Here is a 26,707-nt window from a genome sequence, read left to right as displayed (position 1 = left end):
CACACCCACACCCCCACGGGGCAGGGGGCAAACGCCCCATGCACACACGACCCACCACAACACCCCCACGCCAACACCTGCACGTTTCCCACCCCACAAACCTGCACCCCTGCTGCCGGCCCTGCACACGCCCCAAGGCAACACCAAAGCCCCCGAGGAGCGGCACGGGGCCCCAGCGGCGCAGCCCTCCCCGCGGCACGTCCCCAGCCCCGCCACGGAGACCCCGCAGCACAGCCCAGCTACCAACAGCCACCGGCGGGGGTGCGCCGCGGCACCTACACAGGCATCGGGGCACGCCGAAAACTCTGCATGGCATCACACGCAGACACCCCACCAGAGAGCCAAACACCACACACACCTGCAAAACGCGGCGGACACAAAGTCACTCCTCAAAAAGCGCCTGCACAGAAGAGATGAGAAAAACTAAGAGGAAAAAAAGAAGGGAAATGCCTGCAAAAATTGAAAAAAAAATACAAAGCACTGAGAAAAAAAACCCTGCGCTCCCTGCCAGACTGAGACCCAACAACATCTGCAAACCTGAAATGCTGTCCCCACAGTAACAACCCAAGGAAAAGAGAGGGGCAAGCGCTGCAAGCCCCGGCAAAAGCCTACAGCACCCGGTATTCCCAGGCGGTCTCCCATCCAAGTACTAACCGGGCCCGACCCTGCTTAGCTTCCGAGATCAGACGAGATCGGGCGTTCTCAGGGTGGTATGGCCGTAGGCACCCCCCAGCCCCACAAGAGCCCTCTCGAGTGACCGCCCACACGCTCCCACACACACCTACAGCCCCACTCGCCCACCCCACACGGCCACAAGCACCCACACGCACACCACAAACACAAACACCCCCACACACAACTCCCACCACCCAACAACAGCCCTCTCCTGCACCCTACAACGCCCTCACACCCCACCAGACACACCCACACCCCCACGGGGCAGGGGGCAAACGCCCCACGCACACACGACCCACCACAACACCCCCACGCCAACACCTGCACGTTTCCCACCCCACACACCTGAACCCTGGCTAAGCCAAAGACCCGTCCACGTCACCGCCACCACCTCCCAGCCCACCACACAGCTCCAACCACCCACCATCGGGGCAGGGCGACGGGCCACCCCGACACGCACACACCCCCCACCAACACCTGCACTTACCCCCCCACACCTGGACCACTGCCCCACCAAAACGCCCTCTCCCGCAACCACCACCACATTCGCACCCTGCGCTACAGCCCCACCGCCTGACGGGGCGGGGGACCACCAAACTGCCACCAAAACAGCCCCACCCCCCCAGCCACACCCACACGTACCCCCCCCACAGCTGCGCTGCCAAAAGGCCTCTTGCACAAGCCCCCCCGCGCTCCCCCCCACACTACGGCCTCACCGACCCACGCACGGCGGCGCCGGGACACCCCGATTGCGCAGCCCGTGCCCCGCAAACACCTGCGCGCCACCGCCAACACGGCCCCCACACCTGCCCCTCCGCAAGAGCCCACCCAGCACCCCCGACAAACAAAACGGCGCCCCCCCGGGCCCCGGCAAAAGCCTACAGCACCCGGTATTCCCAGGCGGTCTCCCATCCAAGTACTAACCGGGCCCGACCCTGCTTAGCTTCCGAGATCAGACGAGATCGGGCGTTCTCAGGGTGGTATGGCCGTAGGCACCCCCCAGCCCCACAAGAGCCCTCTCGAGTGACCGCCCACACGCTCCCACACACACCTACAGCCCCACTCGCCCACCCCACACGGCCACAAGCACCCACACGCACACCACAAACACAAACACCCCCACACACAACTCCCACCACCCAACAACAGCCCTCTCCTGCACCCTACAACGCCCTCACACCCCACCAGACACACCCACACCCCCACGGGGCAGGGGGCAAACGCCCCACGCACACACGACCCACCACAACACCCCCACGCCAACACCTGCACGTTTCCCACCCCACAAACCTGCACCCCTGCTGCCGGCCCTGCACACGCCCCAAGGCAACACCAAAGCCCCCGAGGAGCGGCACGGGGCCCCAGCGGCGCAGCCCTCCCCGCGGCACGTCCCCAGCCCCGCCACGGAGACCCCGCAGCACAGCCCAGCTACCAACAGCCACCGGCGGGGGTGCGCCGCGGCACCTACACAGGCATCGGGGCACGCCGAAACCTCTGCATGGCATCACACGCAGACACCCCACCAGAGAGCCAAACACCACACACACCTGCAAAACGCGGCGGACACAAAGTCACTCCTCAAAAAGCGCCTGCACAGAAGAGATGAGAAAAACTAAGAGGAAAAAAAGAAGGGAAATGCCTGCAAAAATTGAAAAAAAAATACAAAGCACTGAGAAAAAAAACCCTGCGCTCCCTGCCAGACTGAGACCCAACAACATCTGCAAACCTGAAATGCTGTCCCCACAGTAACAACCCAAGGAAAAGAGAGGGGCAAGCGCTGCAAGCCCCGGCAAAAGCCTACAGCACCCGGTATTCCCAGGCGGTCTCCCATCCAAGTACTAACCGGGCCCGACCCTGCTTAGCTTCCGAGATCAGACGAGATCGGGCGTTCTCAGGGTGGTATGGCCGTAGGCACCCCCCAGCCCCACAAGAGCCCTCTCGAGTGACCGCCCACACGCTCCCACACACACCTACAGCCCCACTCGCCCACCCCACACGGCCACAAGCACCCACACGCACACCACAAACACAAACACCCACACACACAACTCCCACCACCCAACAACAGCCCTCTCCTGCACCCTACAACGCCCTCACACCCCACCAGACACACCCACACCCCCACGGGGCAGGGGGCAAACGCCCCACGCACACACGACCCACCACAACACCCCCACGCCAACACCTGCACGTTTCCCACCCCACACACCTGAACCCTGGCTAAGCCAAAGACCCGTCCACGTCACCGCCACCACCTCCCAGCCCACCACACAGCTCCAACCACCCACCATCGGGGCAGGGCGACGGGCCACCCCGACACGCACACACCCCCCACCAACACCTGCACTTACCCCCCCACACCTGGACCACTGCCCCACCAAAACGCCCTCTCCCGCAACCACCACCACATTCGCACCCTGCGCTACAGCCCCACCGCCTGACGGGGCGGGGGACCACCAAACTGCCACCAAAACAGCCCCACCCCCCCAGCCACACCCACACGTACCCCCCCCACAGCTGCGCTGCCAAAAGGCCTCTTGCACAAGCCCCCCCGCGCTCCCCCCCACACTACGGCCTCACCGACCCACGCACGGCGGCGCCGGGACACCCCGATTGCGCAGCCCGTGCCCCGCAAACACCTGCGCGCCACCGCCAACACGGCCCCCACACCTGCCCCTCCGCAAGAGCCCACCCAGCACCCCCGACAAACAAAACGGCGCCCCCCCGGGCCCCGGCAAAAGCCTACAGCACCCGGTATTCCCAGGCGGTCTCCCATCCAAGTACTAACCGGGCCCGACCCTGCTTAGCTTCCGAGATCAGACGAGATCGGGCGTTCTCAGGGTGGTATGGCCGTAGGCACCCCCCAGCCCCACAAGAGCCCTCTCGAGTGACCGCCCACACGCTCCCACACACACCTACAGCCCCACTCGCCCACCCCACACGGCCACAAGCACCCACACGCACACCACAAACACAAACACCCACACACACAACTCCCACCACCCAACAACAGCCCTCTCCTGCACCCTACAACGCCCTCACACCCCACCAGACACACCCACACCCCCACGGGGCAGGGGGCAAACGCCCCACGCACACACGACCCACCACAACACCCCCACGCCAACACCTGCACGTTTCCCACCCCACAAACCTGCACCCCTGCTGCCGGCCCTGCACACGCCCCAAGGCAACACCAAAGCCCCCGAGGAGCGGCACGGGGCCCCAGCGGCGCAGCCCTCCCCGCGGCACGTCCCCAGCCCCGCCACGGAGACCCCGCAGCACAGCCCAGCTACCAACAGCCACCGGCGGGGGTGCGCCGCGGCACCTACACAGGCATCGGGGCACGCCGAAACCTCTGCATGGCATCACACGCAGACACCCCACCAGAGAGCCAAACACCACACACACCTGCAAAACGCGGCGGACACAAAGTCACTCCTCAAAAAGCGCCTGCACAGAAGAGATGAGAAAAACTAAGAGGAAAAAAAGAAGGGAAATGCCTGCAAAAATTGAAAAAAAAATACAAAGCACTGAGAAAAAAAACCCTGCGCTCCCTGCCAGACTGAGACCCAACAACATCTGCAAACCTGAAATGCTGTCCCCACAGTAACAACCCAAGGAAAAGAGAGGGGCAAGCGCTGCAAGCCCCGGCAAAAGCCTACAGCACCCGGTATTCCCAGGCGGTCTCCCATCCAAGTACTAACCGGGCCCGACCCTGCTTAGCTTCCGAGATCAGACGAGATCAGGCGTTCTCAGGGTGGTATGGCCGTAGGCACCCCCCAGCCCCACAAGAGCCCTCTCGAGTGACCGCCCACACGCTCCCACACACACCTACAGCCCCACTCGCCCACCCCACACGGCCACAAGCACCCACACGCACACCACAAACACAAACACCCCCACACACAACTCCCACCACCCAACAACAGCCCTCTCCTGCACCCTACAACGCCCCCACACCCCACCAGACACACCCACACCCCCACGGGGCAGGGGGCAAACGCCCCACGCACACACGACCCACCACAACACCCCCACGCCAACACCTGCACGTTTCCCACCCCACACACCTGAACCCTGGCTAAGCCAAAGACCCGTCCACGTCACCGCCACCACCTCCCAGCCCACCACACAGCTCCAACCACCCACCATCGGGGCAGGGCGACGGGCCACCCCGACACGCACACACCCCCCACCAACACCTGCACTTACCCCCCCACACCTGGACCACTGCCCCACCAAAACGCCCTCTCCCGCAACCACCACCACATTCGCACCCTGCGCTACAGCCCCACCGCCTGACGGGGCGGGGGACCACCAAACTGCCACCAAAACAGCCCCACCCCCCCAGCCACACCCACACGTACCCCCCCCACAGCTGCGCTGCCAAAAGGCCTCTTGCACAAGCCCCCCCGCGCTCCGCCCCACACTACGGCCTCACCGACCCACGCACGGCGGCGCCGGGACACCCCGATTGCGCAGCCCGTGCCCCGCAAACACCTGCGCGCCACCGCCAACACGGCCCCCACACCTGCCCCTCCGCAAGAGCCCACCCAGCACCCCCGACAAACAAAACGGCGCCCCCCCGGGCCCCGGCAAAAGCCTACAGCACCCGGTATTCCCAGGCGGTCTCCCATCCAAGTACTAACCGGGCCCGACCCTGCTTAGCTTCCGAGATCAGACGAGATCGGGCGTTCTCAGGGTGGTATGGCCGTAGGCACCCCCCAGCCCCACAAGAGCCCTCTCGAGTGACCGCCCACACGCTCCCACACACACCTACAGCCCCACTCGCCCACCCCACACGGCCACAAGCACCCACACGCACACCACAAACACAAACACCCCCACACACAACTCCCACCACCCAACAACAGCCCTCTCCTGCACCCTACAACGCCCTCACACCCCACCAGACACACCCACACCCCCACGGGGCAGGGGGCAAACGCCCCATGCACACACGACCCACCACAACACCCCCACGCCAACACCTGCACGTTTCCCACCCCACAAACCTGCACCCCTGCTGCCGGCCCTGCACACGCCCCAAGGCAACACCAAAGCCCCCGAGGAGCGGCACGGGGCCCCAGCGGCGCAGCCCTCCCCGCGGCACGTCCCCAGCCCCGCCACGGAGACCCCGCAGCACAGCCCAGCTACCAACAGCCACCGGCGGGGGTGCGCCGCGGCACCTACACAGGCATCGGGGCACGCCGAAACCTCTGCATGGCATCACACGCAGACACCCCACCAGAGAGCCAAACACCACACACACCTGCAAAACGCGGCGGACACAAAGTCACTCCTCAAAAAGCGCCTGCACAGAAGAGATGAGAAAAACTAAGAGGAAAAAAAGAAGGGAAATGCCTGCAAAAATTGAAAAAAAAATACAAAGCACTGAGAAAAAAAACCCTGCGCTCCCTGCCAGACTGAGACCCAACAACATCTGCAAACCTGAAATGCTGTCCCCACAGTAACAACCCAAGGAAAAGAGAGGGGCAAGCGCTGCAAGCCCCGGCAAAAGCCTACAGCACCCGGTATTCCCAGGCGGTCTCCCATCCAAGTACTAACCGGGCCCGACCCTGCTTAGCTTCCGAGATCAGACGAGATTGGGCGTTCTCAGGGTGGTATGGCCGTAGGCACCCCCCAGCCCCACAAGAGCCCTCTCGAGTGACCGCCCACACGCTCCCACACACACCTACAGCCCCACTCGCCCACCCCACACGGCCACAAGCACCCACACGCACACCACAAACACAAACACCCACACACACAACTCCCACCACCCAACAACAGCCCTCTCCTGCACCCTACAACGCCCTCACACCCCACCAGACACACCCACACCCCCACGGGGCAGGGGGCAAACGCCCCACGCACACACGACCCACCACAACACCCCCACGCCAACACCTGCACGTTTCCCACCCCACACACCTGAACCCTGGCTAAGCCAAAGACCCGTCCACGTCACCGCCACCACCTCCCAGCCCACCACACAGCTCCAACCACCCACCATCGGGGCAGGGCGACGGGCCACCCCGACACGCACACACCCCCCACCAACACCTGCACTTACCCCCCCACACCTGGACCACTGCCCCACCAAAACGCCCTCTCCCGCAACCACCACCACATTCGCACCCTGCGCTACAGCCCCACCGCCTGACGGGGCGGGGGACCACCAAACTGCCACCAAAACAGCCCCACCCCCCCAGCCACACCCACACGTACCCCCCCCACAGCTGCGCTGCCAAAAGGCCTCTTGCACAAGCCCCCCCGCGCTCCCCCCCACACTACGGCCTCACCGACCCACGCACGGCGGCGCCGGGACACCCCGATTGCGCAGCCCGTGCCCCGCAAACACCTGCGCGCCACCGCCAACACGGCCCCCACACCTGCCCCTCCGCAAGAGCCCACCCAGCACCCCCGACAAACAAAACGGCGCCCCCCCGGGCCCCGGCAAAAGCCTACAGCACCCGGTATTCCCAGGCGGTCTCCCATCCAAGTACTAACCGGGCCCGACCCTGCTTAGCTTCCGAGATCAGACGAGATCGGGCGTTCTCAGGGTGGTATGGCCGTAGGCACCCCCCAGCCCCACAAGAGCCCTCTCGAGTGACCGCCCACACGCTCCCACACACACCTACAGCCCCACTCGCCCACCCCACACGGCCACAAGCACCCACACGCACACCACAAACACAAACACCCCCACACACAACTCCCACCACCCAACAACAGCCCTCTCCTGCACCCTACAACGCCCTCACACCCCACCAGACACACCCACACCCCCACGGGGCAGGGGGCAAACGCCCCACGCACACACGACCCACCACAACACCCCCACGCCAACACCTGCACGTTTCCCACCCCACACACCTGAACCCTGGCTAAGCCAAAGACCCGTCCACGTCACCGCCACCACCTCCCAGCCCACCACACAGCTCCAACCACCCACCATCGGGGCAGGGCGACGGGCCACCCCGACACGCACACACCCCCCACCAACACCTGCACTTACCCCCCCACACCTGGACCACTGCCCCACCAAAACGCCCTCTCCCGCAACCACCACCACATTCGCACCCTGCGCTACAGCCCCACCGCCTGACGGGGCGGGGGACCACCAAACTGCCACCAAAACAGCCCCACCCCCCCAGCCACACCCACACGTACCCCCCCCACAGCTGCGCTGCCAAAAGGCCTCTTGCACAAGCCCCCCCGCGCTCCCCCCCACACTACGGCCTCACCGACCCACGCACGGCGGCGCCGGGACACCCCGATTGCGCAGCCCGTGCCCCGCAAACACCTGCGCGCCACCGCCAACACGGCCCCCACACCTGCCCCTCCGCAAGAGCCCACCCAGCACCCCCGACAAACAAAATGGCGCCCCCCCGGGCCCCGGCAAAAGCCTACAGCACCCGGTATTCCCAGGCGGTCTCCCATCCAAGTACTAACCGGGCCCGACCCTGCTTAGCTTCCGAGATCAGACGAGATCGGGCGTTCTCAGGGTGGTATGGCTGTAGGCACCCCCTAGCCCCACAAGAGCCCTCTCGAGTGACTCCAACACAAACAGCCCAAGCACCACCACACCCACACGTACCCCACACACACCTGCCCTGCCACAAGGCCTCTTACACAAGCCCCCCCGCGCTCCCACGCCAGACTATGGCCTCACCAACCCATGCACTGCAGCGCCAGGACACCCCAACTCAAAGAGCCCCACCACCACCATGACCCCCCGTCACCTCCCCCACCAAAAGGCTTTTTGCAGACCCCCCCCAGTGCTCCTACCCCTCACTATGGCCTGAGTGACCCTCGCAGGCAGTCTCAGGGTGGTATGGCTCTGTGCCTTTGTGTGTTTTCCAAGTGTCCTCTTTATGAAACGCTGACACACTGACAGTAACACTGTAGTTGTTGCAATTCGTTGAACATGCCACTGGTCAAACCCATCGCACATGTCTCCTAGAAGGATGCCCCACTGTAATACCCACACACAACCCCTCATACACCTGCTCTCCTGTGTCTGTGGTACAGCCCCACCAACCTTTGGGCTGAATTGCTGGGTAACCCCTATGCACACACCCCCTACAGAAACAGCTCCACATACCCATGCTATAGTCTCCAACACCATTACTCAGATTTGCAGCGTGTACTGTACCCCTGCACTGTCGTACTGTCCCTGTACCCAGCTCCATACATATTCACTGCCATCCCCTGGAACAGGTCCCTGCGCTCTTACTCCTGGTTTTTGTGCCTTCTCTCTCTGTACCGACTCCAGTTTCTGTTTTGCTTTTTCTATTTAGCAGCCATCTCATACCCGCCAAATTTCTTTCCAGCAGATGGCAACCTGGCTGTGCTGTTGCTGATTTCACCCTTGTTCTACTCAGCTCCCTGGACAGCCTGCAGCCAGACAAGCCCCTCTGGGCTCATGAATCTCCAGGGTGGCCCGTGCCCAGCAGTAGCTCCCAGCTCTCCTCCCCATGCCCCTGGGGGGAACTCCCTGGGCTCTCCGCCATGGATGGAGCACTGTCTGAGGACAAAGCGGTGTGGGCACAGCACATGCCATCCCTTCTCCTCAGCGGCCGGCCGTGTTTTCAGGCACTCCTGGTGTGACACACCCGCAGTGGCCCTCCTGTGCTGTGGTGACCCTGCAGCCATCCTGAGCCTTGCCGGGGCAGCCTCCAGCTGCCCATGCAGCAGGTTGAGCAGGCAGGGTTGCTGCAAACAGCCCCAGCATCTTCTGAGAAGTTTTGGTGGGAATGAGCTTGCCCAAGAGGGTTAACTGTAGGTCACCACATCATGGCAGGGTCAGAGAGCTGCTCACCGCCCGCCTCGGGGTGTGAAACAGCCACATAACAGCCGCTGGGACAGGCTCCCTGTGACGCACAGGCGCCATAAGCAGGCGGCGTGTCCGAGCGGGTGCTTTCCTCTCCCCCTCCTCCCCGCTGGGTAAATCCCATCAGCAGCCACCCTAAACTGCCCCACGCCAGCCCTAATCCCATCTCCGGGGACGCCACCAGCCTCCTACCAGGCGGGCCAGGCAGGGAGGGGCCCGGGAGGGACCCTCCTGTCCCCCGCAGAGCCCGGGGGACCGCCGGGGTGGCCCTGGGCCCTGGCCCGCGAAGGGGAGCGGGGTGGTGGAAAGGGGCCGCGGCGCTTCCACGCTCTCTGGAGAAGGAGGGGGAGCGCAGAGCTGAGCCGAGCTTTGTCCTGAGTTAATTTTAGCCCAGGGAGATAAGAGAGGGGAGGCGCGTGGCGGGGCTTAAGGGGTCCCTGTGGGCTCCGCCGTCCCTGCAGGCGTGGGGTGGGCCGTGGGGTGCCGGCGGGGCCCGGCTGCTCCCCCCGGCCGGGCCGGGGGCTGCCTCACCCCACGGGGCGGGGCGGGGCCGTGTGGGGACGGGGCCTTGTGCGCGCCGGGGCCCGCGTAGTGCCGCGGTCTGGGGCGCGGGGGGGGCTGCCCAGGCGGGAGGGTGTGCGTGGGAGGGTGACCACGGGGTCGTACCTGAGTGGGGGTGCTCCCTGCCTGGGGGGATTCGCGTGTGGGAGAGCGTACGCGTGAGGGGGTCACAGCCTGGGGGTGTACACCTGGGGGGTAACCCCGGGGGCAGCGCGGCCTGGCCCCACGCGTGGGCGCCCCGTTCCCCCCCCCCCCCCCGGCCAGCCGCCGCGCCTCCTTAAGCGCCCGCCCCGTCCCGGCCTCGTCCCTCCCCGTCCCGCCCCGTCCCGCCCCGCTCCCTCCAAGTGAGGGAATAAAGTTGCGGGCCGGGGCGGGCGGGCCCGGCCGGAGCGGAGCGGCGCGGCGCGGAGCGGGGCCATGGCCTCGGAGGAGCTGGCGCAGAAGCTGCAGCGGCGGCTGCAGCTGGAGGAGAGCGGGGCGGCGGCGGCCGGGGGGGGCGAGGCGGCGGCCAAGGGCGAGGAGCCGCCGGCGGCGGGGGACGAGGCGGCGCGGAGCTGCCTGACGGGCAGCGCGGGCGCGGAGCTGAGCGCGAAGCTGTGCCGGCGGCAGGACATCAACGAGGGGGCGGCGCAGCCCCGGCGGGCCGCCGTCTTCAACCCCTACACCGAGTTCAAGGAGTTCAGCCGCCGGCAGATCAAGGACATGGAGCGCATGTTCCGGCTGTGAGTGGGGCGGGGGGCGGGCTGCGGGCTCTGCCGTCGGGTTTGGGGCTCTGCCTTCCCCCCCCCGCCCCCCCCTCCGTAGGCCCTCACCGCGCTTTTCCCCGGGGGGACATCTGGAGAGAGGCTGCCTGCTCTTGGCGAGCTGTTTGCATTTCTCTGCCGTTTTGCGGTCAGGCTGGAAGAAGCTGCGGCGGGTTACCAGCGCCATCTGATCCCCATATTGTTCCTTGGCTTTGGGGGGGCTGGGGGCTGTTCGCCTCAGACTCGGGGCTGGAGCTCAGCCTGGGGCCTGGGATTGCCTCTGCTGTAGCCTTCAGGACGATGGCTGTTTGTGGTGGTACCCACGAGCTTTGGGGGACACTCTGAGTGGGATGGGGGGCTGGGAGAGCCCAGGCGCTGCCGTCCCCCACCCCGGGGCACCTGGCGGGTCTGTGTCCCAGGGCCTTGCAGTGACCCTGGACATCTGCTTGCAGCCACTGCCACCCTGGACATCCCCAGCAGCTTTGCTGGCGCTGCCCGGCAGTGCTATGGCCATATCCATGGCTCTCTTCTCTTTGCCAGGCTTTGTGCTCCTTCCTGTGCACCCAAAGGAAGCTTGGGCACAGCTTTCTTTCGCTTCCCCCTTCCTGTGGGCTGGGATGGAGATCTCCTCCTGGCAGGAAGGTTTGTGTGAAAGTCCAGCTGCTGGTGGCAATGTAGTGAGCCGGTTCTGGAAGCAGAAAGACTTGGCCCTTCCCGGGGCCACGATCCAGCCCGTGTCTCTCCCCCAGGAGCCCCGTCCTGAGCTCCTGCAGTTGGGCTGTGCCTGGGTAACTTTGATTACCCACGCTCAGGTTTTCCTCCAGCATCGCAAAACGCTGTGCTCCTGGGGACTGAGGCCCTCCCAGCCCCAAGGAGAGGGTCGGGCAGGCAGCTGCCCGTGCCAGCTGGCCACAGGCAGGGCTACCAGACCGGGGGTGAGCTGCTGCCAGGCACAGGGTGGCCGGGCCACAGAGGTGCTACGTGGGCTGGCACGGCAAGGTGCAAAGACCTACTTCAGTTTATGGAGGTGACCACAGCGGGGTTTGTAACTTGTTAGGTTCTCCTCCTCCTACCTGAAAGCTGCCTTGGGCATCCTGGAGGCTGGGGTCATTGCGAGGAGCCCAGGAGTCTGGTTGAATGCTCCCAGCGCTGCGGGGTGTTGCTGGCCCCAGCCGGGGCTGTCGCTTTGGGAGATCAGGCACGATGGGCTTTTGTGAGCTCACCAGAGCTCTTTGTTGCATGGGCAGCGTTGTGTCGGCAGCTGGGTGTGGGAAGGGAGGTGGTCCAGGCGAGACTGCTGCTCTGCTTGCTCCTGTGCCCCTTCTGACACCGTTAAAGGGGATCCCACTCTGGAGGACTGAGACGTGGCGCTGCGAGGGCAGGAGGACAAACGATGCCGGCAGCTGCAGCGCCCAAAAGCTGCGGGCGAGAGCCTGGAGTGGGCAGCGGCGCTGCCTCAGTAGGGATAAGGAAAAGAACAGCAGTGGTTTGGGAAATAAAAAGTGGAAGAGCTGAATTGCAGCCGAATTTTTCAACAATGAGCTCATTAAACGCCGGCCTTGTAAGCGGGGAAACCTAGGCTTTGCAGTTGAATGCTAATCAGCTGGTCAATGTAGCTAGAAAACATTGCACGCCCTGTGAGGACTATCGCAGCTGAGCGCCGGCCAGCCGTGCCAAAAGGGGAAGAAGCTGGGCTGCCTGCTCCCCTGTGCTTCCTGGACAGGTGGACCAAAAACCCCGTCCTGGTTTTCGCTCTGTTACAGGCGCCCGGGGTTAGCGGTGGTGGAGGATCTGGTCTTTGCTCCATATGCTCCCAGCGACCCGTTTCAAGTACTGGCCGACACCACGTGATCCCGGAGGAGAGGAAATGTTCTCCTTAATTCCTGCCCGTCAGAGCTTGAGTTAATGTGATTAAGGCTTTTATTATCTGTATGGCTTATTGGACCTGGCCACCACAACCTGGGGTCTTTCTTACGCACGGTAAAAAGACCATTGACAGTCAGGGATGTATCTTCTCACTGCCACGGGATGCCAGGTTTCCGCTATCAAACTTCCCATCCAGAAGTGTTTCTTAGCAGTTTAGTGGGACTTGTAAATCTGTATTCAGACTAAACTTGAGCCTGTGGGATGCAGGCACAATGTGGGCCGGGTCAGGGTGCTCTGGCTGGGAAGAGAGAGTTGCTGGTGATAGTGGCTGCTCTGGTGTCTGTCAGGGCGTCCCACAGTACGGCTGGTGGCTGTGACCACCCTGTGCCAGGGTGGAGGCAAAGGGCTTGTCTGAACACAGGGCTTCCCAAAATCCAGTGCCGCATCTGGGTGCTGAGTGCGGCTGGCTGCGCTGGAAGTGTCCTTCCAAAGCAGAAACGATGCTCCTCGCTCCTGCTGCCACGGTTGGACTCGCTTTTCACCCTCTTGTCCAAGCCTTGTCTCGGCAGCATCCCCCCATTTCAGCCCCATTCCCCTGGAGATGGGGTGCAGGTGTCTGCTGTGGGTGCTGGGGCTGTGCAGGAGCATGTGGGGGCTGCTGGGTGCAGGCAGCTCTTGGGGTGGGTGTTTTTTTTGGCAAAGGGACCAGGAAGTCTGCAGCTTAGGCTAATTATAATGTGACCTAATTAGCTGCCTATTCTGACAATGTGTGAGGACTGTGGTAACCATGATAACCTCCCTTCCCAAAGTCTTGTGCACAAACCCTCAGGAGCTCTGGAGTCTCACAGCTCCCCTTGGTGCCATCTTGTCCAGGGAAATGGCAGAGGGGGTGTCAGAGCCAGGCTGTGAGGCTGTGCCTGGCGCGAGTGACCTTTCTGAGGGATGTAGGGGGGAGGAAAACAGCCACTGGCTTCATCTGTGGGGTGCGAGGGAGTGGAGAAATTCCAGCCATGCTATTGCTTTTGTATTTAAGGAATTTCGTGTGTTGCCCACATGTTTCGCAAGTGCCTTGTGCCTGGCCGGTGGGAGAGGCTGTGATGTCCCCATGCCCTCCTGGAGGCACTTGGGAGCCCCTCACCGGCTGCTCCCGTACCGAGGGACGTGTCTGATGTGCTGCAGCAGACCTGCACGCTTCAGGACTGCCGTGCTCCCGGTGGGACCGGCCATCTCTGGTCTGTGACCGGCTGTCTCTGGAGTCCCAGCACTCGGTGGTGGGGGGGGTCATCCCCATGGGGACTTGGCCAACCAGCCTGGGCCCTGCAGGCTTCAGTGCCTTGGGTCTTGCCCAGCCTCTCAGAGGAGATCTTGCTGGAGGAGACTTTCATCTTGCCCTTTTCCCTTCAAGAGCAGGAGAGCTGCTGCTGCCTGGGCTGGGGAGGACGGAGCTGCACGTGGCTGAGGAGCCTGTTCCTGTTCCCACTCCTGTATGGAGGAATTCTTTCCAAAGCTCTCAGCAGCAGAATAGACTATTTCAGCTGGAAGGGACCTACAATGACCAACTGCCTGACCACTTCAGGGCTGACTAAAACTTAAAGCATGTTGTTAAAGGCATTGTCCAAATGCCTCTTGAACCCTGACAGGCTTGGGGCATCGACTACCTCTCTAGGAAGCCTGTTCCAGTGTCTGATCACCCTCTCGGTAAAGAAATCCTTCCTAGTGTCCAGCCTGATCCTCCCCTGAGGCAGCTTTGGACCATTCCCACACACCTATTATTGGAATTGAGGGAGAAGAGATCAGCACCTCGCTCTCCATGTAAGGTGAAACGGGATGCTCAGAGGGAATAAAGTACTACTTAGAAAGGATTTTGAAATATTTAAGAGGAGATTATTACTACTTCAGCACCATTATTCTGACTGCTTTATTTCAAAGCCTGTATTAGGCCATTGCAGCATGCAGGAACTGCAGATCAAAGTGCAGGTGCCCATAGCATGTGGAGCAAGCTCAGGTATGGCAAACGTGTACAGGGAGGGCAGGTTTTCTTTCCAGCCTTTCTCAAGAAGCATGAATGTTTAGAAACTACTCTTTGATCCTTCCGAATTTGGGATTTCTCATTCAACTACCTTTTTTTTTTCTCCTTGGGGTTTTTCAGGCAGCTGGGGAGGTGACTGCAGAGTCATTACAGGTGATGCAGCCCTCAATATCTCCTTTTCCCTCCCTCTTGACCCTTCTTTCTTCTGTGGTGTAACCCCCCAAGCTGTGCTGCATAACACCATTACAGTGATTGTACTTGGGCAGAAATCATGTGTAACCCACTTCTTAATGTTAAGCAAGTCTGTTCAGCAAGTATTCCACCTTCCTCCCCCAATTTCTGCTTCTGCTTTCCTCCCCCAGTGCTTCGGCAGCTGGGCACGCTCTGCAGCCCGGGTGGAAGCAAGCCAGCGTGGGAATCTGGGCGCATCCTTGTTGCAGCAGATTTTGGCAGCCGCTGCCTGTGTCTCATCTGCTGCCAGGAACGCTGCTGTGGCGGCGCTGCGAAGCCTTATCGTGCCGGCTGCGGTGCTCGTAGCTGCCTGCGGCGTCCCAGCCGTCGCAGGTGGGGACCCACCGTGGCCACAGCACTGACTCGCTGCTGAAGTTGCCCACCTGCAATGCGAGATGTCTTTCCCTGTCGTTGCGAGAGCCCCTCTGTCCGTAATACCTGTGTATCTCCGCGGTGAGGCTTGGCTTGTGGCCTGGGGAGCTCTGAGCCCAAAGGAAGCACATCTCCGGTGTGACAGCGAGGCTGGGGGGGCTGGCAAGGCACCCGAGTGCTGCGTACTCTTGCTGTGCCACTCCTGGAGTACAGGATGGGATGGCTCTATGGGATGCTGGGATGCTTGCCCTGGTGCCCTCCTCCTGCTCTGCCTGTGCTGCTTGTGAGGGCTTACAGGTGCCTGTCACTGGGACAGGGCTGCTGTGCAGGCAGTGAAACAGGTGTGAGCGTTGGGCCCTGGCCCTGCAAGGAAGCTCCCAAAAAGCAGACAGTGGAGTTTTTGGTAGGTCTGAGGTGTGCCGGCCAACAAGGTGCAACCCTGCCCCGTTGCGCTGAGTGCTTGTGGGGGGGCGGGGGGAATGAATTGCGCCATCTCTCATGCCCTATAAATATGCCTCTCCCTAAATAGTCTGGCTGCGCGGCTCAGTGGCAGCCGAGTGGCTGTACCCAGGTCCTAAAATACTCTGGCTGTTTCAGGAGGCGAGGGGGGCGGGGAAGGAATGCAGCAGTTTGCAGGGTGCTGCTGTTGCTCTGCGGGGCTGGCAGCGAGCGTCTGGGGGCTTCAGTGTCCCTCTGTCTGGCTGTCCCTGACTGCAAGGCACCAGTAGCCAGATTTCAGGGTGCATCTCGGCACCAGCTGTACCCCGGCCCGGTGTGCTCAACACCCATTGTGCGGCTGGTACAGCGTGCTGCTCTGCCGCCACGGCTGCTACTGGCAAGACCCCATTTCTCACAATCCTGGCTTTGTGCTGCCTCTCTGCAGGGATGACGAGCCCTGGAGCTGTGCCCCATGCTTAACCCTTTCGGGGCGGCGCGTTGGCCCCCGGGCTTAGTGCTGGGGCAGGCACCTAGGGATGGTGTTTGCCTGCAGGTAGTGTCTGTAGCAGAAGGGTGAGGTGCCCATGGCAAGCACAGGCTGGGCTTGTGCCCTCTCTGCCTCCATCTCCATTATCTAATGCCTCTGAGGGGGACTGGGCAGTGTCCTGGCCCTGAATGGGCAGCCCTTGGTGGGGGCCTCAGTGTAGTCCTGCTTCCATGCCCAGCCAAAGGGCAGTGTCAGTTTACTGGGGCCAAAAAAAACCCCCAAACCACCCCATTCCCAATCCCCAGTGCCTCCCTGCCACGATAGGCTTTGCTGCTTTATCTGATCAAAGGCACTGCCTCTCCAACTGCCTTACTTCAGAGGAATGGCTCCACACCCTTTCTCCCAAACTTAAAGGTAAAGCAAATTGACAATTAAACATTGCGCTTCTTACGCTTCTGTGAGGTCTTGGAAGTGCGTGTCCGAGCTGGGCTGGGTGATGCTGTGAACGTGTGCCTTAATTAACTGACGCCTTTCTTGCTGTGATGAACCCGCTGCCTTTCCTCCTCGTGATGTCTCAGGTCTGTGACCTGGTTTCTGCTCTGACGGAGATTTCTTTCTTAGTTTCCCAGAAAGCCGTCTGGCCTGGTGGGCTCACAGGTTTGCTGGGTGCAAAGCTTGCAGGCAGATTGGTAGGAGGGGCTGCACACCAGCCTGGTGGTGATGTCCCTGTCATTTGGGATCTCTAGGGCCTGGGACCCTTGGAAACAAAGTGTCACAGAGAGTATAAAGATGGTTGTGGAGGTGGTGGGACTCTGGAAAACTGTGGAGGCCACCTCAGTGTGGGGTAAGAGCACCCTGTGCCTGTGCGTGTGGAGGCAAGGGCAGAGCTCTTGGCTGCAGCCCTGCCTGGTGCTGCCCATGCCTGTGAGCAGCTCGGGGCCAGCAGCTCTGTTCATGCCTTCCTCTGCCACAGCTTCCTCTGTGGCTGTGAGGTTTCTCAGCTGGAAAGGGCTTTCTTCCAGGGTAACCACAACTGAGCAGGTCTCTGTCTGGGATGGCTACAGCCCTTATTTCTTTGGAAGAGAGCTAACAGTCAATGAAAGATGATGAGTGGGAGGATCTGACCAGCTTCTGACAATGGGAAAGCTTCAGTGCTGTGCCTAGGGTTTCCTTTCTGAATGATTGAAAGGATTTAACTGTTGGGGTTGAGATGGTGGCAAGGAGGCAGTGGCAGGCTGTGCACCAGGGCTGAGCCCAGCTTGGCAGACCCTGCTTTGTGCTGGACCCTGATGGCAGGACCAGGATGAGGGAGGGCTGTTGTCTGGCTGTCTGATAGCAGAGCGCCCATCCCTCCAGCCTTTGGACTTTGAAACCCAGCGATGGCCCTGGTGGGTGTGAAGTGCTGGTTGCTGAGTGGGCCGGATGCTTTACTCACACCCTCAGCGGAAGGTGGGAGTTTGTGCATGGTCCCGGGCTGAGCATGGCAGGTCACTGCCTCTCCATCCCTAAATGGGTGCTCTCTCCTCCTGCAACGAGTCCTTGCAGCCCTTTGTGCTCCACTGGGAGCATGGTCCTGCTCTGGTCTTGCTTCTAGAGGTGGGCACTGGTTTCCTCTGCCAGCCTGGCCCTGTGGTGCAGCCCGAGGCACCGGCTGGGTGGGATTGCTGTGCTGCCCCGGGACTGCCTTTCTGCTCTGCCCAGGGACACTGAATAAACAGCTGCCCTGAAGCACAGTGCTTGTGTAGTACAAAAGCGTTTTGGAGAGTAAAGATCTTAACAGCTAGAGGGGGTGTGTTTTGCTTACAAAGATAGATAGCTGCTATTTGCTGGGAGGTTCTGGTTGGTCTCTGCTCCCTGTTTCTCCTCAAAACGAGCAGGATACCTGGCAGCAGCTGGCTCTGGCATGCCTTTTCCTCACCACGCTGGTGTATGGTCTAAGCTGTGTGCACGTAACCTTTGAGCTGGACACATAAGTGGGCGAGATGGAAATCCCACTGAGATAAGCTGAATTCCTCCATGCACCTTTTGTGTGGGTGGTTCGGTCTGAGTTCCTCTGAGCACTTCTCTCTGAGACAGCTCTGAAAGCTGCCAGCTACTTCCCTGCGCTTAACATATCTCAGCACTGGCTGCGTCGTGCGGCTTCCCCTCTCTCCTGAGCTTTGAACCACCCCATGACTTTATCCATTTGCACAGTTCCTCTTCTGGGAAGATGGACATGGGGGATGATGAGAGCTGACCCCTTCCCCTTTGCATCCGCAGGTATGACTCAGGACGGGATGGGTACATCGACCTGATGGAGCTGAAGCTGATGATGGAAAAACTGGGAGCCCCGCAGACCCACCTGGGGCTGAAGAACATGATCAAGGAGGTGGATGAAGACTTTGACGGGAAGCTCAGCTTCCGTGAGGTGAGGGTGGCTGCAGGAGCAGACGGGGATGTGGCTGTGGGGCAGAGGGAGAAGACAGCCAGGCCCTGTACTCTGGCTGTAGGTAGCCCTGTCCCCTCCGTGTTTCTCCATCTGTGGGTGCAGTGGAGAAGCAGGTGAGCTTCCCCGTGCCATGCGGAGTGCTGTCAACATCCATCTCCGTGTGACAGTAATGGTACTTGATGCCAAAGCTCTCCAGCCTCCCTGCTTGCTTTGGGAGCACATCTGAGCCCTGCTGCAGCTGCCTGGGGGTGCTGATAGAGCTCCCTGCTGTAGCTGGAGGTGGCACATGCCTTCAGGTACAAGGAGCGTTGCTGGGCTCCTGCAGTACAGCAGCTCAGGCCTCATTTGAGGGTGCAGGGCAAGGGCTCTGCTCGGAGCAGCTGGTGTCATGGGGCGCAGGAGGTGGCTTCTTCCAGTTCATATTGGGTCCCTCTCTGCATCATGCAGTGAGCAGCCACGGCAAGCTTCGCGAGGGGTGGTCACCTCCCTGCAGCAAGGACTAAATGTGGCGATGCAGCAGTTTGGTACTGCATGCTGGCTCAGCAGGGACACACAGCGAACAGGTCTGTCTGTCACCGCTGTGCTGAGACCACTGGAAGCAGTGTGGGCAGGCCAGGAACTGCTGCCGGCTGGAGGAAGAGGGGCATTTGAGCAGTGACGTGCATCCACTCAAGGGTACCCAACTTGTCTCAACAGGAAGGGGGAGCCCAGATACCGAAACCTCCTGTTGCATCATCTCCTCCTCCCAGGCTTTGCTGTCTCGGTCAGAATCGTACGTCACACTGTGGCTTTCTGAGTTAGTGTTCTGTGTCCTGCACTGGTGGTGAGGGCTGTGCTGCTTCCTCCCACCCTAGGGGGTGGCTGCGAAGGGCCCTGAGCAGCTGGGCTGCCTTGTTTCTGCAGGGGCTGTGCTCTCACCATGCCTCCTCCAGGGTGGGGGTTTGGGTGTGGAGACGAGGTGCAGAGCTCCCCGCAACTCAGGACATGGAGTTCTTCATTTTGGAAGTGCCAAGACCTTTGGCAGTGCCTGGGAGGGAGGATGAGCAGCCAGGGCTTGTGACCGGCTGGGCTGGTCAGGGTGTGAGGGGTGACTGGCAGCTCAGAGAGCTGCTGCCCTGCCTGTGTGCTGGCATGTCACATCATCTCCACCTGCTTTCGTCCCCCAAGGGTTTTGCTGCATTTCTTTCACTGCAAGAGGGCAGTAGTAGAAGACAGAGGCCAAAGACTGTTGGGTTATGGGGCCCAGCCCTTAGAGAGAGGGGGAAAGACATGCAAATCTGGGAAGTGAGAGCCTGTCTGTGCACAGCAGCAAAGCCCTAAGCTGGCAGCTCCTCTGAGCAGGGAAGGAGATGTGCCTGGTCAGAGGTGAACTGGGGGTAGCAAAGAATCCAGTGGAGCAGGAAGAGCACCGTGCCCTTAGCCCCAAGTCAGACTATGATTGCCAAATCACTGCGTGGGCTGGAGGAGCCCTCTGTCGCTCTGCGTGCCTCTGGGCCACCCCACACCCTGGGTGAAGAGCTGGGGACAGCCTCTGGGCTTGCCGCAGGGGCTCTCTCCTGTGAAAGAGAAGTGCCTTTATCCTCAAGGCTCTGGAAGATGCGGTGGTGTCCTGGCACCCGGAGCATGGCACAAGTGGCAAGGCAGCTCCTCTTCTGCTGCCACCTGTTTGGAGCACAGCCCCCTGCACAGCCGCCCGTCAGCCGGCACAGGCTGCCTGTGCTGCCAGCCCTTGGCACGTGGCAGCGGGTGCTGTTGTAGCTTCTCACCAGCTGCAAAACGATGGTCAAGCAAACATAAGCTTGAGTGGCACATGGGAACATCACTGGCAGAGCTCTGGGGACAAATTACACGGCAGCTTTGGCACGTACCCAAAGCTTCCCGTGGTAGAGAGGAGCAGGAGGCTTCTTGCCTTGTGGCAGATGCGCCGTGTCCAGCTGCTGTGTTTGGGCAGAGGACTGGCAGGGACACAGGTTTTCTGGTGGGTGAGGAGGCCTGAACCAGCCCGCAGCCCTGCTCCACTCTGCTTCCTGTTGGTGGTGATGAGCAAGCACATGGAGGGTGACCAAGGTGACTTGGGGCACTCTGACAAAACGAGGAGAAACCCTGGTTTAAATGAGTGTCCGAACTCACCAGGGTGTAATTTGAGCACTGGGGGCTCCTGTCTGCCTCTCCAGAGAATAAGGAGTCCTGACATGCTTCTTGTGGCCTGGCCAGAGAATTGGTGAGGACCGCTTTGACTTGCAATAGGTCACCTTTTGTTGCTGCTTTTGGGTAGTGTCATGTCCTCCCATCCCAGGTAGGCTGTTGCCTGGAAAGCAGGCTTGTATGGCTCTGACTTGCTGCTGATGAACTACTGGCCCTGTTAGGAAAGCTGCCTTCTACCACTGACCTTTGAGCGTCCATCAATATATCAACAATTAACTGCACAAGACTCCCTCTGTGACTCAAGAAAAGAAATTTAGGCTTAAAAAGATAGGTACCGTGGGGGGAAAAAAAACACCTCTGACTGTCTAGTTCCGTCATTACCACAGGAAACCAGAATTAATTGCTAGAATAGTAATGTCTAATTGTAGCTGCTATCTACAACCCACAAAAATCCGCCCACTGTCCCCCACGCCCACACCAGGTTCAATGCTGACCCACATCATGTGTTTGCTAGCAGGGTTGGTGCAAACCACACCATGGGTGGCACTGCTTTTCTGGCAAGCTGTTGCAAGGCGGCTGCTGCTGCTGCTGGTCAATCCCGTACCTTCCCTCGCATCCCTGAGGCCAGCACAGTGCCCGGTGAGGCTGTTGTAACTGTAGCATTGCTCTGAGACCTGGCACCATGGGGTGAGTCTTGGATCACGAAGGATGTGAGAGCAGATATTTCTTCTCTCTTATGAGGTTAGCGGGGTGGAAAGTGTGTGTCACGTCCTCCTTGAGAGCACAGCTTTTAAAGGTACCAAAGTTACTCACTTTTGCTTCTCTCTTGACCTTTCCCCGAGGGTTAGCTGCATGTGATGTGTCCTGGGTCCAGCAAGGGCATGAGACAGGCTGGGAGTGGGAGCTGAATGTAGATTCCTGGTGTTCTCCAGTTAGTAGAGACTGATGCCTTGAGGACAAATAACTTGTGAGGTGAGCTGCAGGCAGTGTGCTGACGGGAGGAAGGATTTCTCCAGAGCTCCTGTGGAAACCAGCATGATGCCCCGTAGGCCACCTCACTGGATCCTGGGGGCTGACGTTATGCTGTGGCCACCCCAGATGGTGGCTCAGTCCGTGATTTCCTTTAGCTCCGCCCGCCCTTCCCGGCCACGGCAGCCCATATTCCACTGGAGGATTGCTGCCCTGTCCCTTAGTTTCAGGATGATTCATGCACACTTGTACTCATGACTGGGTGTTTCCAGTCCCTCCCGGGGTGAGAGCTGTACCAGGCCTCAGGATTGCGCTGCCTCCGCTGCTCTTTTCTGATGCCAGGAAGTGGGACTCAGAGGGTGGAGCAGAAACTATGAGGAGGAACCATGACTAATGCCAGTCTGGCTGCCGGCCCTCGGTGTCCCCGTGCTCGGTGGTGGAGGAGGAGAGGAACTAGCCTGAACCCAGCGGATCTGAGCAGAGGGAGAGGATGTCTTAGGGAGGATTTGGTTTCTTTCTGAGCAGGATGTTCTGCCCATTCAGCAGACCATCATTTAATTTCTTACATGTGTTTGGAGGGGAAAAAATTCCCTCCCCCAGCAGCTTTCTGGCTGCTCTGTGCTGAGCACACGGGTTATGAGGCTGTTGCATGAAGCAATGCCTGGTGATGCTGCCTCTGCGAGAGGGCAGCCAGCGCTGCTGTCATCTCCACACCCTTCCCCATGGGAGGCCTTCCCAGACTCTTGCATCTCCACCAGCTTCTGCGAGCAACTTGAAGCAGGCGAGGCTTTAGGGGCTGGCTCAGCGCCGATGCTAGGACTCTGCTGCCCTCCTCTGGGACAGCTCGGGTTCTCTGCAGGAAGAAGCAAAGTCCCAAACCCGGCAGTCTGAGGAGCACAGCACTTGAGATATTTGATGTTCCTGTGCAAATGGATTTCAGGACAACTCTACATGGTATTCGCAGCCCTCTGCCCTGGACTGAAGTAGTGCAGTGGCGCAGCTTTGTTGCTTGTGCTCCTTTTGTACTGGGTGGCTTGTTCCCGTCTCTCTTCTTTCTGTGCTGTTCCAAAGTTGAGACACCTCTGGGATGGCCAAGAATAGCAGGGAGTTAGAGGACCTCTCCAATTACGCAGAGAGCATCCACATCTTAGCCTGGAGTTTGGTTAGCAGGTGGGAGGTGGTGCAGAGGTCTTTATTTTTAAGCAGGCAGGTTTTGTCCCTTCTGCAAAAAAAAAAAGTGTTCTTTCCTGGAGTGTAATACAGCTCTCTTTTAGTTTGTTTCCCTTTGCAATTCACTTGCCAATAGGCACTCTGCTGTAGTGACTCTGGATTTATTAAATGTCTATGATCCGGTGCAGGACAAAGGTTTCAAAACAGGTTGCTCTGTGGACACTTGTTCAAGTGTCTCACAAGGGCATGCACGCACTTGGGCTGCTGTTGTCTCTAACAGGAGTGTGCTGGTGCCTTGGTTCAGGGAGCCTGGGGTTCAGGTGTGAGCCAGGGTTGTCTCTGCCCTGCTTTTGTTGTCATGGGTTGTGATCTGAGCCCCCAGAACACTGGGGAAGCTGGTGGGGGGTCTGTGAATACACTGTTAGGGTGTGGGGACATAAAGAGGTATGTCTGAGCCGGTTGATACGGTTGGACTAGGCAGGTGGAGAGGTGGCCACCTTCCTCTGGCCATGTAGCAGCCCAGGCTCGGTAGGAGCTGTGCTTCAGCAGGGCTCTGCTCCCCAGGAAACCCTCTTTTCCTATGAGATTCCTATCCCTTTTAGTCAAACAGGGCTGTGTGCTGGAGCCAGGGCACTGGAGCACAAGTTCCATGGTGCCACTTGGTTTATAAAGACCTGATTTCCTGTACTCAGAAATGTGAATTCCAGCACTCTCCAGGTAAATGTGCTGTCTGCATTTTAAGTTGTTTGAGCCTCAGTGAAGAACTTGAATATTTTCTCTCTGTCTTCCTAGTTTCTGCTGATTTTCCATAAAGCTGCAGCTGGGGAACTCGAGGAGGACAGTGGCCTGTTGACTCTTGCGAAGCTCTCAGAGATCGATGTCTCCATTGAAGGAGTCAAAGGAGCCAAGAACTTCTTTGAAGCAAAGGTATGGTGTGGCACAGAGGAACATGAGAAACCTCTGCACGCAGGCCTTAATTGCCACTGAGGCACTGACCCTGCTGGCTTTTCAACTGAAGATACTGCCAGATTTCTCCCTAGGTAAAGGGGAGTGTATTTCATGCCCCCTCCGCCCCCTCCCCCAACTTAGCCATAGCTTTTCTCTTGCAACTTTGTTGGACTCTAGCTACAGCCTTCTTCTGCAGATGTGTCAACACTAGAACAGCTCAATTCACCATCTGTGCTCTGGGTCTTACCCTGGTAGAGCTGACTGGCTGACCTGTGTCCCTGTGACTGGGAGCTCTATGGGACTAGCTGGCTGACCGCCTTTAAAGACAAAAGTGTCCTGGAAACTAATACAATAGGGACCGAGTTTCCCATTTTGCAAAACCTCCCTCACCCAGAACACTCTGAGTTCAGTGGTGAATGGAGTATTTTGGAGTATAGGATTTCAGACATCTTTTTCTCGAGCAGCTCTCTGTTACCTTTGGAATCAGAATTATTCTGCAGGGTCCTGGGGTTGGCAGAAAGAGCTTTGCACCATTTGAAGCTGACAAAGCACCCTTTTTGAACGCTCTCTTGGAGAGAAAATAATCCTGCTTGTTTATATAAGAAGTTTTTTCCCAAGAGCATAGCATAGCTATTGCACAGCAGATGTGCTGAGATAAAAGCTGGAAAAATAGCCAGCAAATAAACAATGTCTCTTTGATCTGCAGATTATCCATGGTGTAGTATGATGTTCTCAGATTTGGCTGTGGTTCAGAACTGTTTTCTGCAGTAGTTTCTCCCACTGTATACTCACAATTTATGCTGTGCTGCCTGCTTGCAGAAAGAATGTTTGTGACCCAGTACTGACAGCATTGTTTTGGTCACTTATTAGTGACTTTTTAGTAAATGACCTTCCTTTTGTTGATGTTAAAGTCAAGCAAGCTAACACATATTGGGTGTAAATACCCAAGCACTGCAGTGTAATTAATTCTTGACCCATCCTGACAGCTTCCCAGCAAGCACTGGGAGGTGCAGCAAACAGTTCTGCGTTGCTCATCTGGGAGTAGTTCAGGCTCTGGCTCTCCCGCTGATGCGAGGCTTGACACTTTTTTTATTTTCTCTCTCATAAAGGTCCAAGCCCTCTCTTCAGCCAGTAAGTTTGAAGCAGAGATAAAAGCTGAGCAGGATGAGCGAAAGCGGGAAGAGGAGGAAAGGAAACACCGCCGAGCGGCTTTCAGGGAGTTAAAGTCTGCATTTACCCAGTAACCGACCAGCCAGTATGCACTCTGAGATTGCACATGACTTGGTACGTTTCCCAGATCAGGGCTCTACCTGGAGAAAACTGCCTGGATCCTGCCTAAAACTCATCACAGCTTCGCTAGCCTTCCTCTCCTGAAGACCCTCCCGAATTTCAAAGGGCACAGCTCTTGCAGTTACCATGCATTCATAGTGATGTGCATCGCAAGAGCTGTGTACGCGCTGTTTGCCCTGAACTGTCAGGAGCACATCACCCTGAAGCAGAAACAGCAGATAGCAAATCATGGGTGAGCACTGACAAGTGTCATGTTTGCCTACTTGATTCTTTCCTTCTTTTCTATACATCCTTTTTCTCTTAACCCCGTATTAATTCATTCCTTGCTTACAGGCAAGTGGCGAGGTCTTGTGTAAACCAGGGTGTACAAAGTACAGCCTGACTTCCTGTACGTTTGTACTGCTGTTGGGTGTTGTCACGCATCCTTGACTATCCCTGTTCTTCCTCAAAGCCCCGTGCCGCAGGCACTGTGAAAACACTGTGAAGAGAGAAAGATAGTTACTAGGGACATGGATCAAATTAATTATCATTTCCTGTAGCATTTTCTGCCACTCAGCATGTTGTAGAGTCTTCCAGTTTTTCTTCTCTGAAGTGCCATAGTAACAAACCTTTCAATAAGAGGCGAGATTTCCCAAGACTTCGAAGGGAGGAAGCTGGCTCTCTTAAATGAGGAATAGAAAATTGAGTTGCCTGACCATGTATCTTCTTTCACATTCCATCACGTTTAGTGTACTGTAGGGCTTCACTGTATTTTCCAGCCTTAGGCAGCTGTATCTGTTTTTAAGGGATGTTGCCAGCTGGACAATGCAATGGGGTGGCACACTGGGGTTTTCTATTTGGAAATTTGCTCATATCCTGAATCATGAAGGTGACATTGTTTGATTTCATTAGAGCCATGACAGATAACACCAGCCCAGCATACTGATCAACCCCTGCTCAAGAAGGGAAGAGCAGCGAGGTGAGCACATTTTGCTGAACGGAATTCCGAGGGATTGCACTATATTATTAGCCATTTTCTTCTGCAAACATGGGAAACTTGCCCACAAATGTTAAAATGCCCACTGCTTGTGTGGATATAGGTCATGGCAGGGGAGCTGTGTTCCCTCAGAGACCTCTCTCGAAACGTGGGTTTGCTCAAATTCTGTCTGTGCTATTGCCCCAGTTCGTGCATTTTATATTTTCTTCTTTCCAGAACGAAACTCACCAGTTGTCTTTTCACTTGTCTGTTTTGCTTCTTAAACTGTGAGCACTAAACTGTGAGCGTGGAATAGTAAATAGAAAAACCTCTACTCTTTAATGTCAGGTGAAAGAATTGCTAAACAATTAAACTGTGTATATATATCTTCACAGATTATATTTTATAAATCACGCTTTTTTAGCTAAATATTTATAATTAAATGTTTTTATACTTTACAACAAAGCAGATAATTTCATCTTCAATTATTTCTCCTGTTGCTGAAATGTACAAATAAAGCATTATTGTTATCTTCAGTCTTGTCTGTGGTTTATTTTA

At 58.5% G+C, this 26,707-nt stretch overlaps 1 protein-coding gene and 9 non-coding genes across 10 annotated transcripts; 1 reads left to right on the top strand and 9 right to left on the bottom strand.

Moving 5' to 3' along the window:
* Nucleotides 1-605: 605 nt before the first annotated feature.
* LOC141947493 (5S ribosomal RNA) lies at nucleotides 606-724 on the bottom strand. Its single transcript, XR_012630148.1, has one exon. It is a non-coding gene; the product is annotated as a 5S ribosomal RNA (ribosomal RNA).
* An 826-nt stretch (nucleotides 725-1,550) lies between these two features.
* On the bottom strand, nucleotides 1,551-1,669 carry LOC141947536 (5S ribosomal RNA). The gene has a single exon (XR_012630191.1). It is a non-coding gene; the product is annotated as a 5S ribosomal RNA (ribosomal RNA).
* Nucleotides 1,670-2,469: 800 nt separating this feature from the next.
* Nucleotides 2,470-2,588, bottom strand: LOC141947525 (5S ribosomal RNA). The gene has a single exon (XR_012630180.1). It is a non-coding gene; the product is annotated as a 5S ribosomal RNA (ribosomal RNA).
* Nucleotides 2,589-3,414: 826 nt separating this feature from the next.
* LOC141947514 (5S ribosomal RNA) lies at nucleotides 3,415-3,533 on the bottom strand. Its single transcript, XR_012630169.1, has one exon. It is a non-coding gene; the product is annotated as a 5S ribosomal RNA (ribosomal RNA).
* Nucleotides 3,534-4,333: 800 nt separating this feature from the next.
* On the bottom strand, nucleotides 4,334-4,452 carry LOC141947518 (5S ribosomal RNA). The gene has a single exon (XR_012630173.1). It is a non-coding gene; the product is annotated as a 5S ribosomal RNA (ribosomal RNA).
* An 826-nt stretch (nucleotides 4,453-5,278) lies between these two features.
* On the bottom strand, nucleotides 5,279-5,397 carry LOC141947503 (5S ribosomal RNA). The gene has a single exon (XR_012630158.1). It is a non-coding gene; the product is annotated as a 5S ribosomal RNA (ribosomal RNA).
* An 800-nt stretch (nucleotides 5,398-6,197) lies between these two features.
* On the bottom strand, nucleotides 6,198-6,316 carry LOC141947521 (5S ribosomal RNA). Its single transcript, XR_012630176.1, has one exon. It is a non-coding gene; the product is annotated as a 5S ribosomal RNA (ribosomal RNA).
* An 826-nt stretch (nucleotides 6,317-7,142) lies between these two features.
* On the bottom strand, nucleotides 7,143-7,261 carry LOC141947492 (5S ribosomal RNA). The gene has a single exon (XR_012630147.1). It is a non-coding gene; the product is annotated as a 5S ribosomal RNA (ribosomal RNA).
* An 826-nt stretch (nucleotides 7,262-8,087) lies between these two features.
* LOC141947517 (5S ribosomal RNA) lies at nucleotides 8,088-8,206 on the bottom strand. The gene has a single exon (XR_012630172.1). It is a non-coding gene; the product is annotated as a 5S ribosomal RNA (ribosomal RNA).
* A 2,268-nt stretch (nucleotides 8,207-10,474) lies between these two features.
* On the top strand, nucleotides 10,475-26,685 carry EFHD1 (EF-hand domain family member D1). The gene is made up of 4 exons (XM_074877900.1): nucleotides 10,475-10,800; nucleotides 18,504-18,651; nucleotides 23,749-23,883; nucleotides 25,014-26,685. Exons 1-4 carry the CDS (start codon nucleotides 10,496-10,498, stop codon nucleotides 25,146-25,148), a joined length of 723 nt encoding a protein of 240 aa, XP_074734001.1. The 5' UTR covers nucleotides 10,475-10,495; the 3' UTR covers nucleotides 25,149-26,685.
* Nucleotides 26,686-26,707: the final 22 nt, after the last annotated feature.

Source organism: Strix uralensis, chromosome 9 (genome assembly GCF_047716275.1).
Source record: "Strix uralensis isolate ZFMK-TIS-50842 chromosome 9, bStrUra1, whole genome shotgun sequence".
In the NCBI taxonomy this organism is placed as follows: Eukaryota; Metazoa; Chordata; class Aves; order Strigiformes; family Strigidae; genus Strix; species Strix uralensis.
The sequence above is the reverse complement of the archived record's forward strand: the minus strand, read 5'-3'. Positions and strand labels throughout refer to the sequence as shown.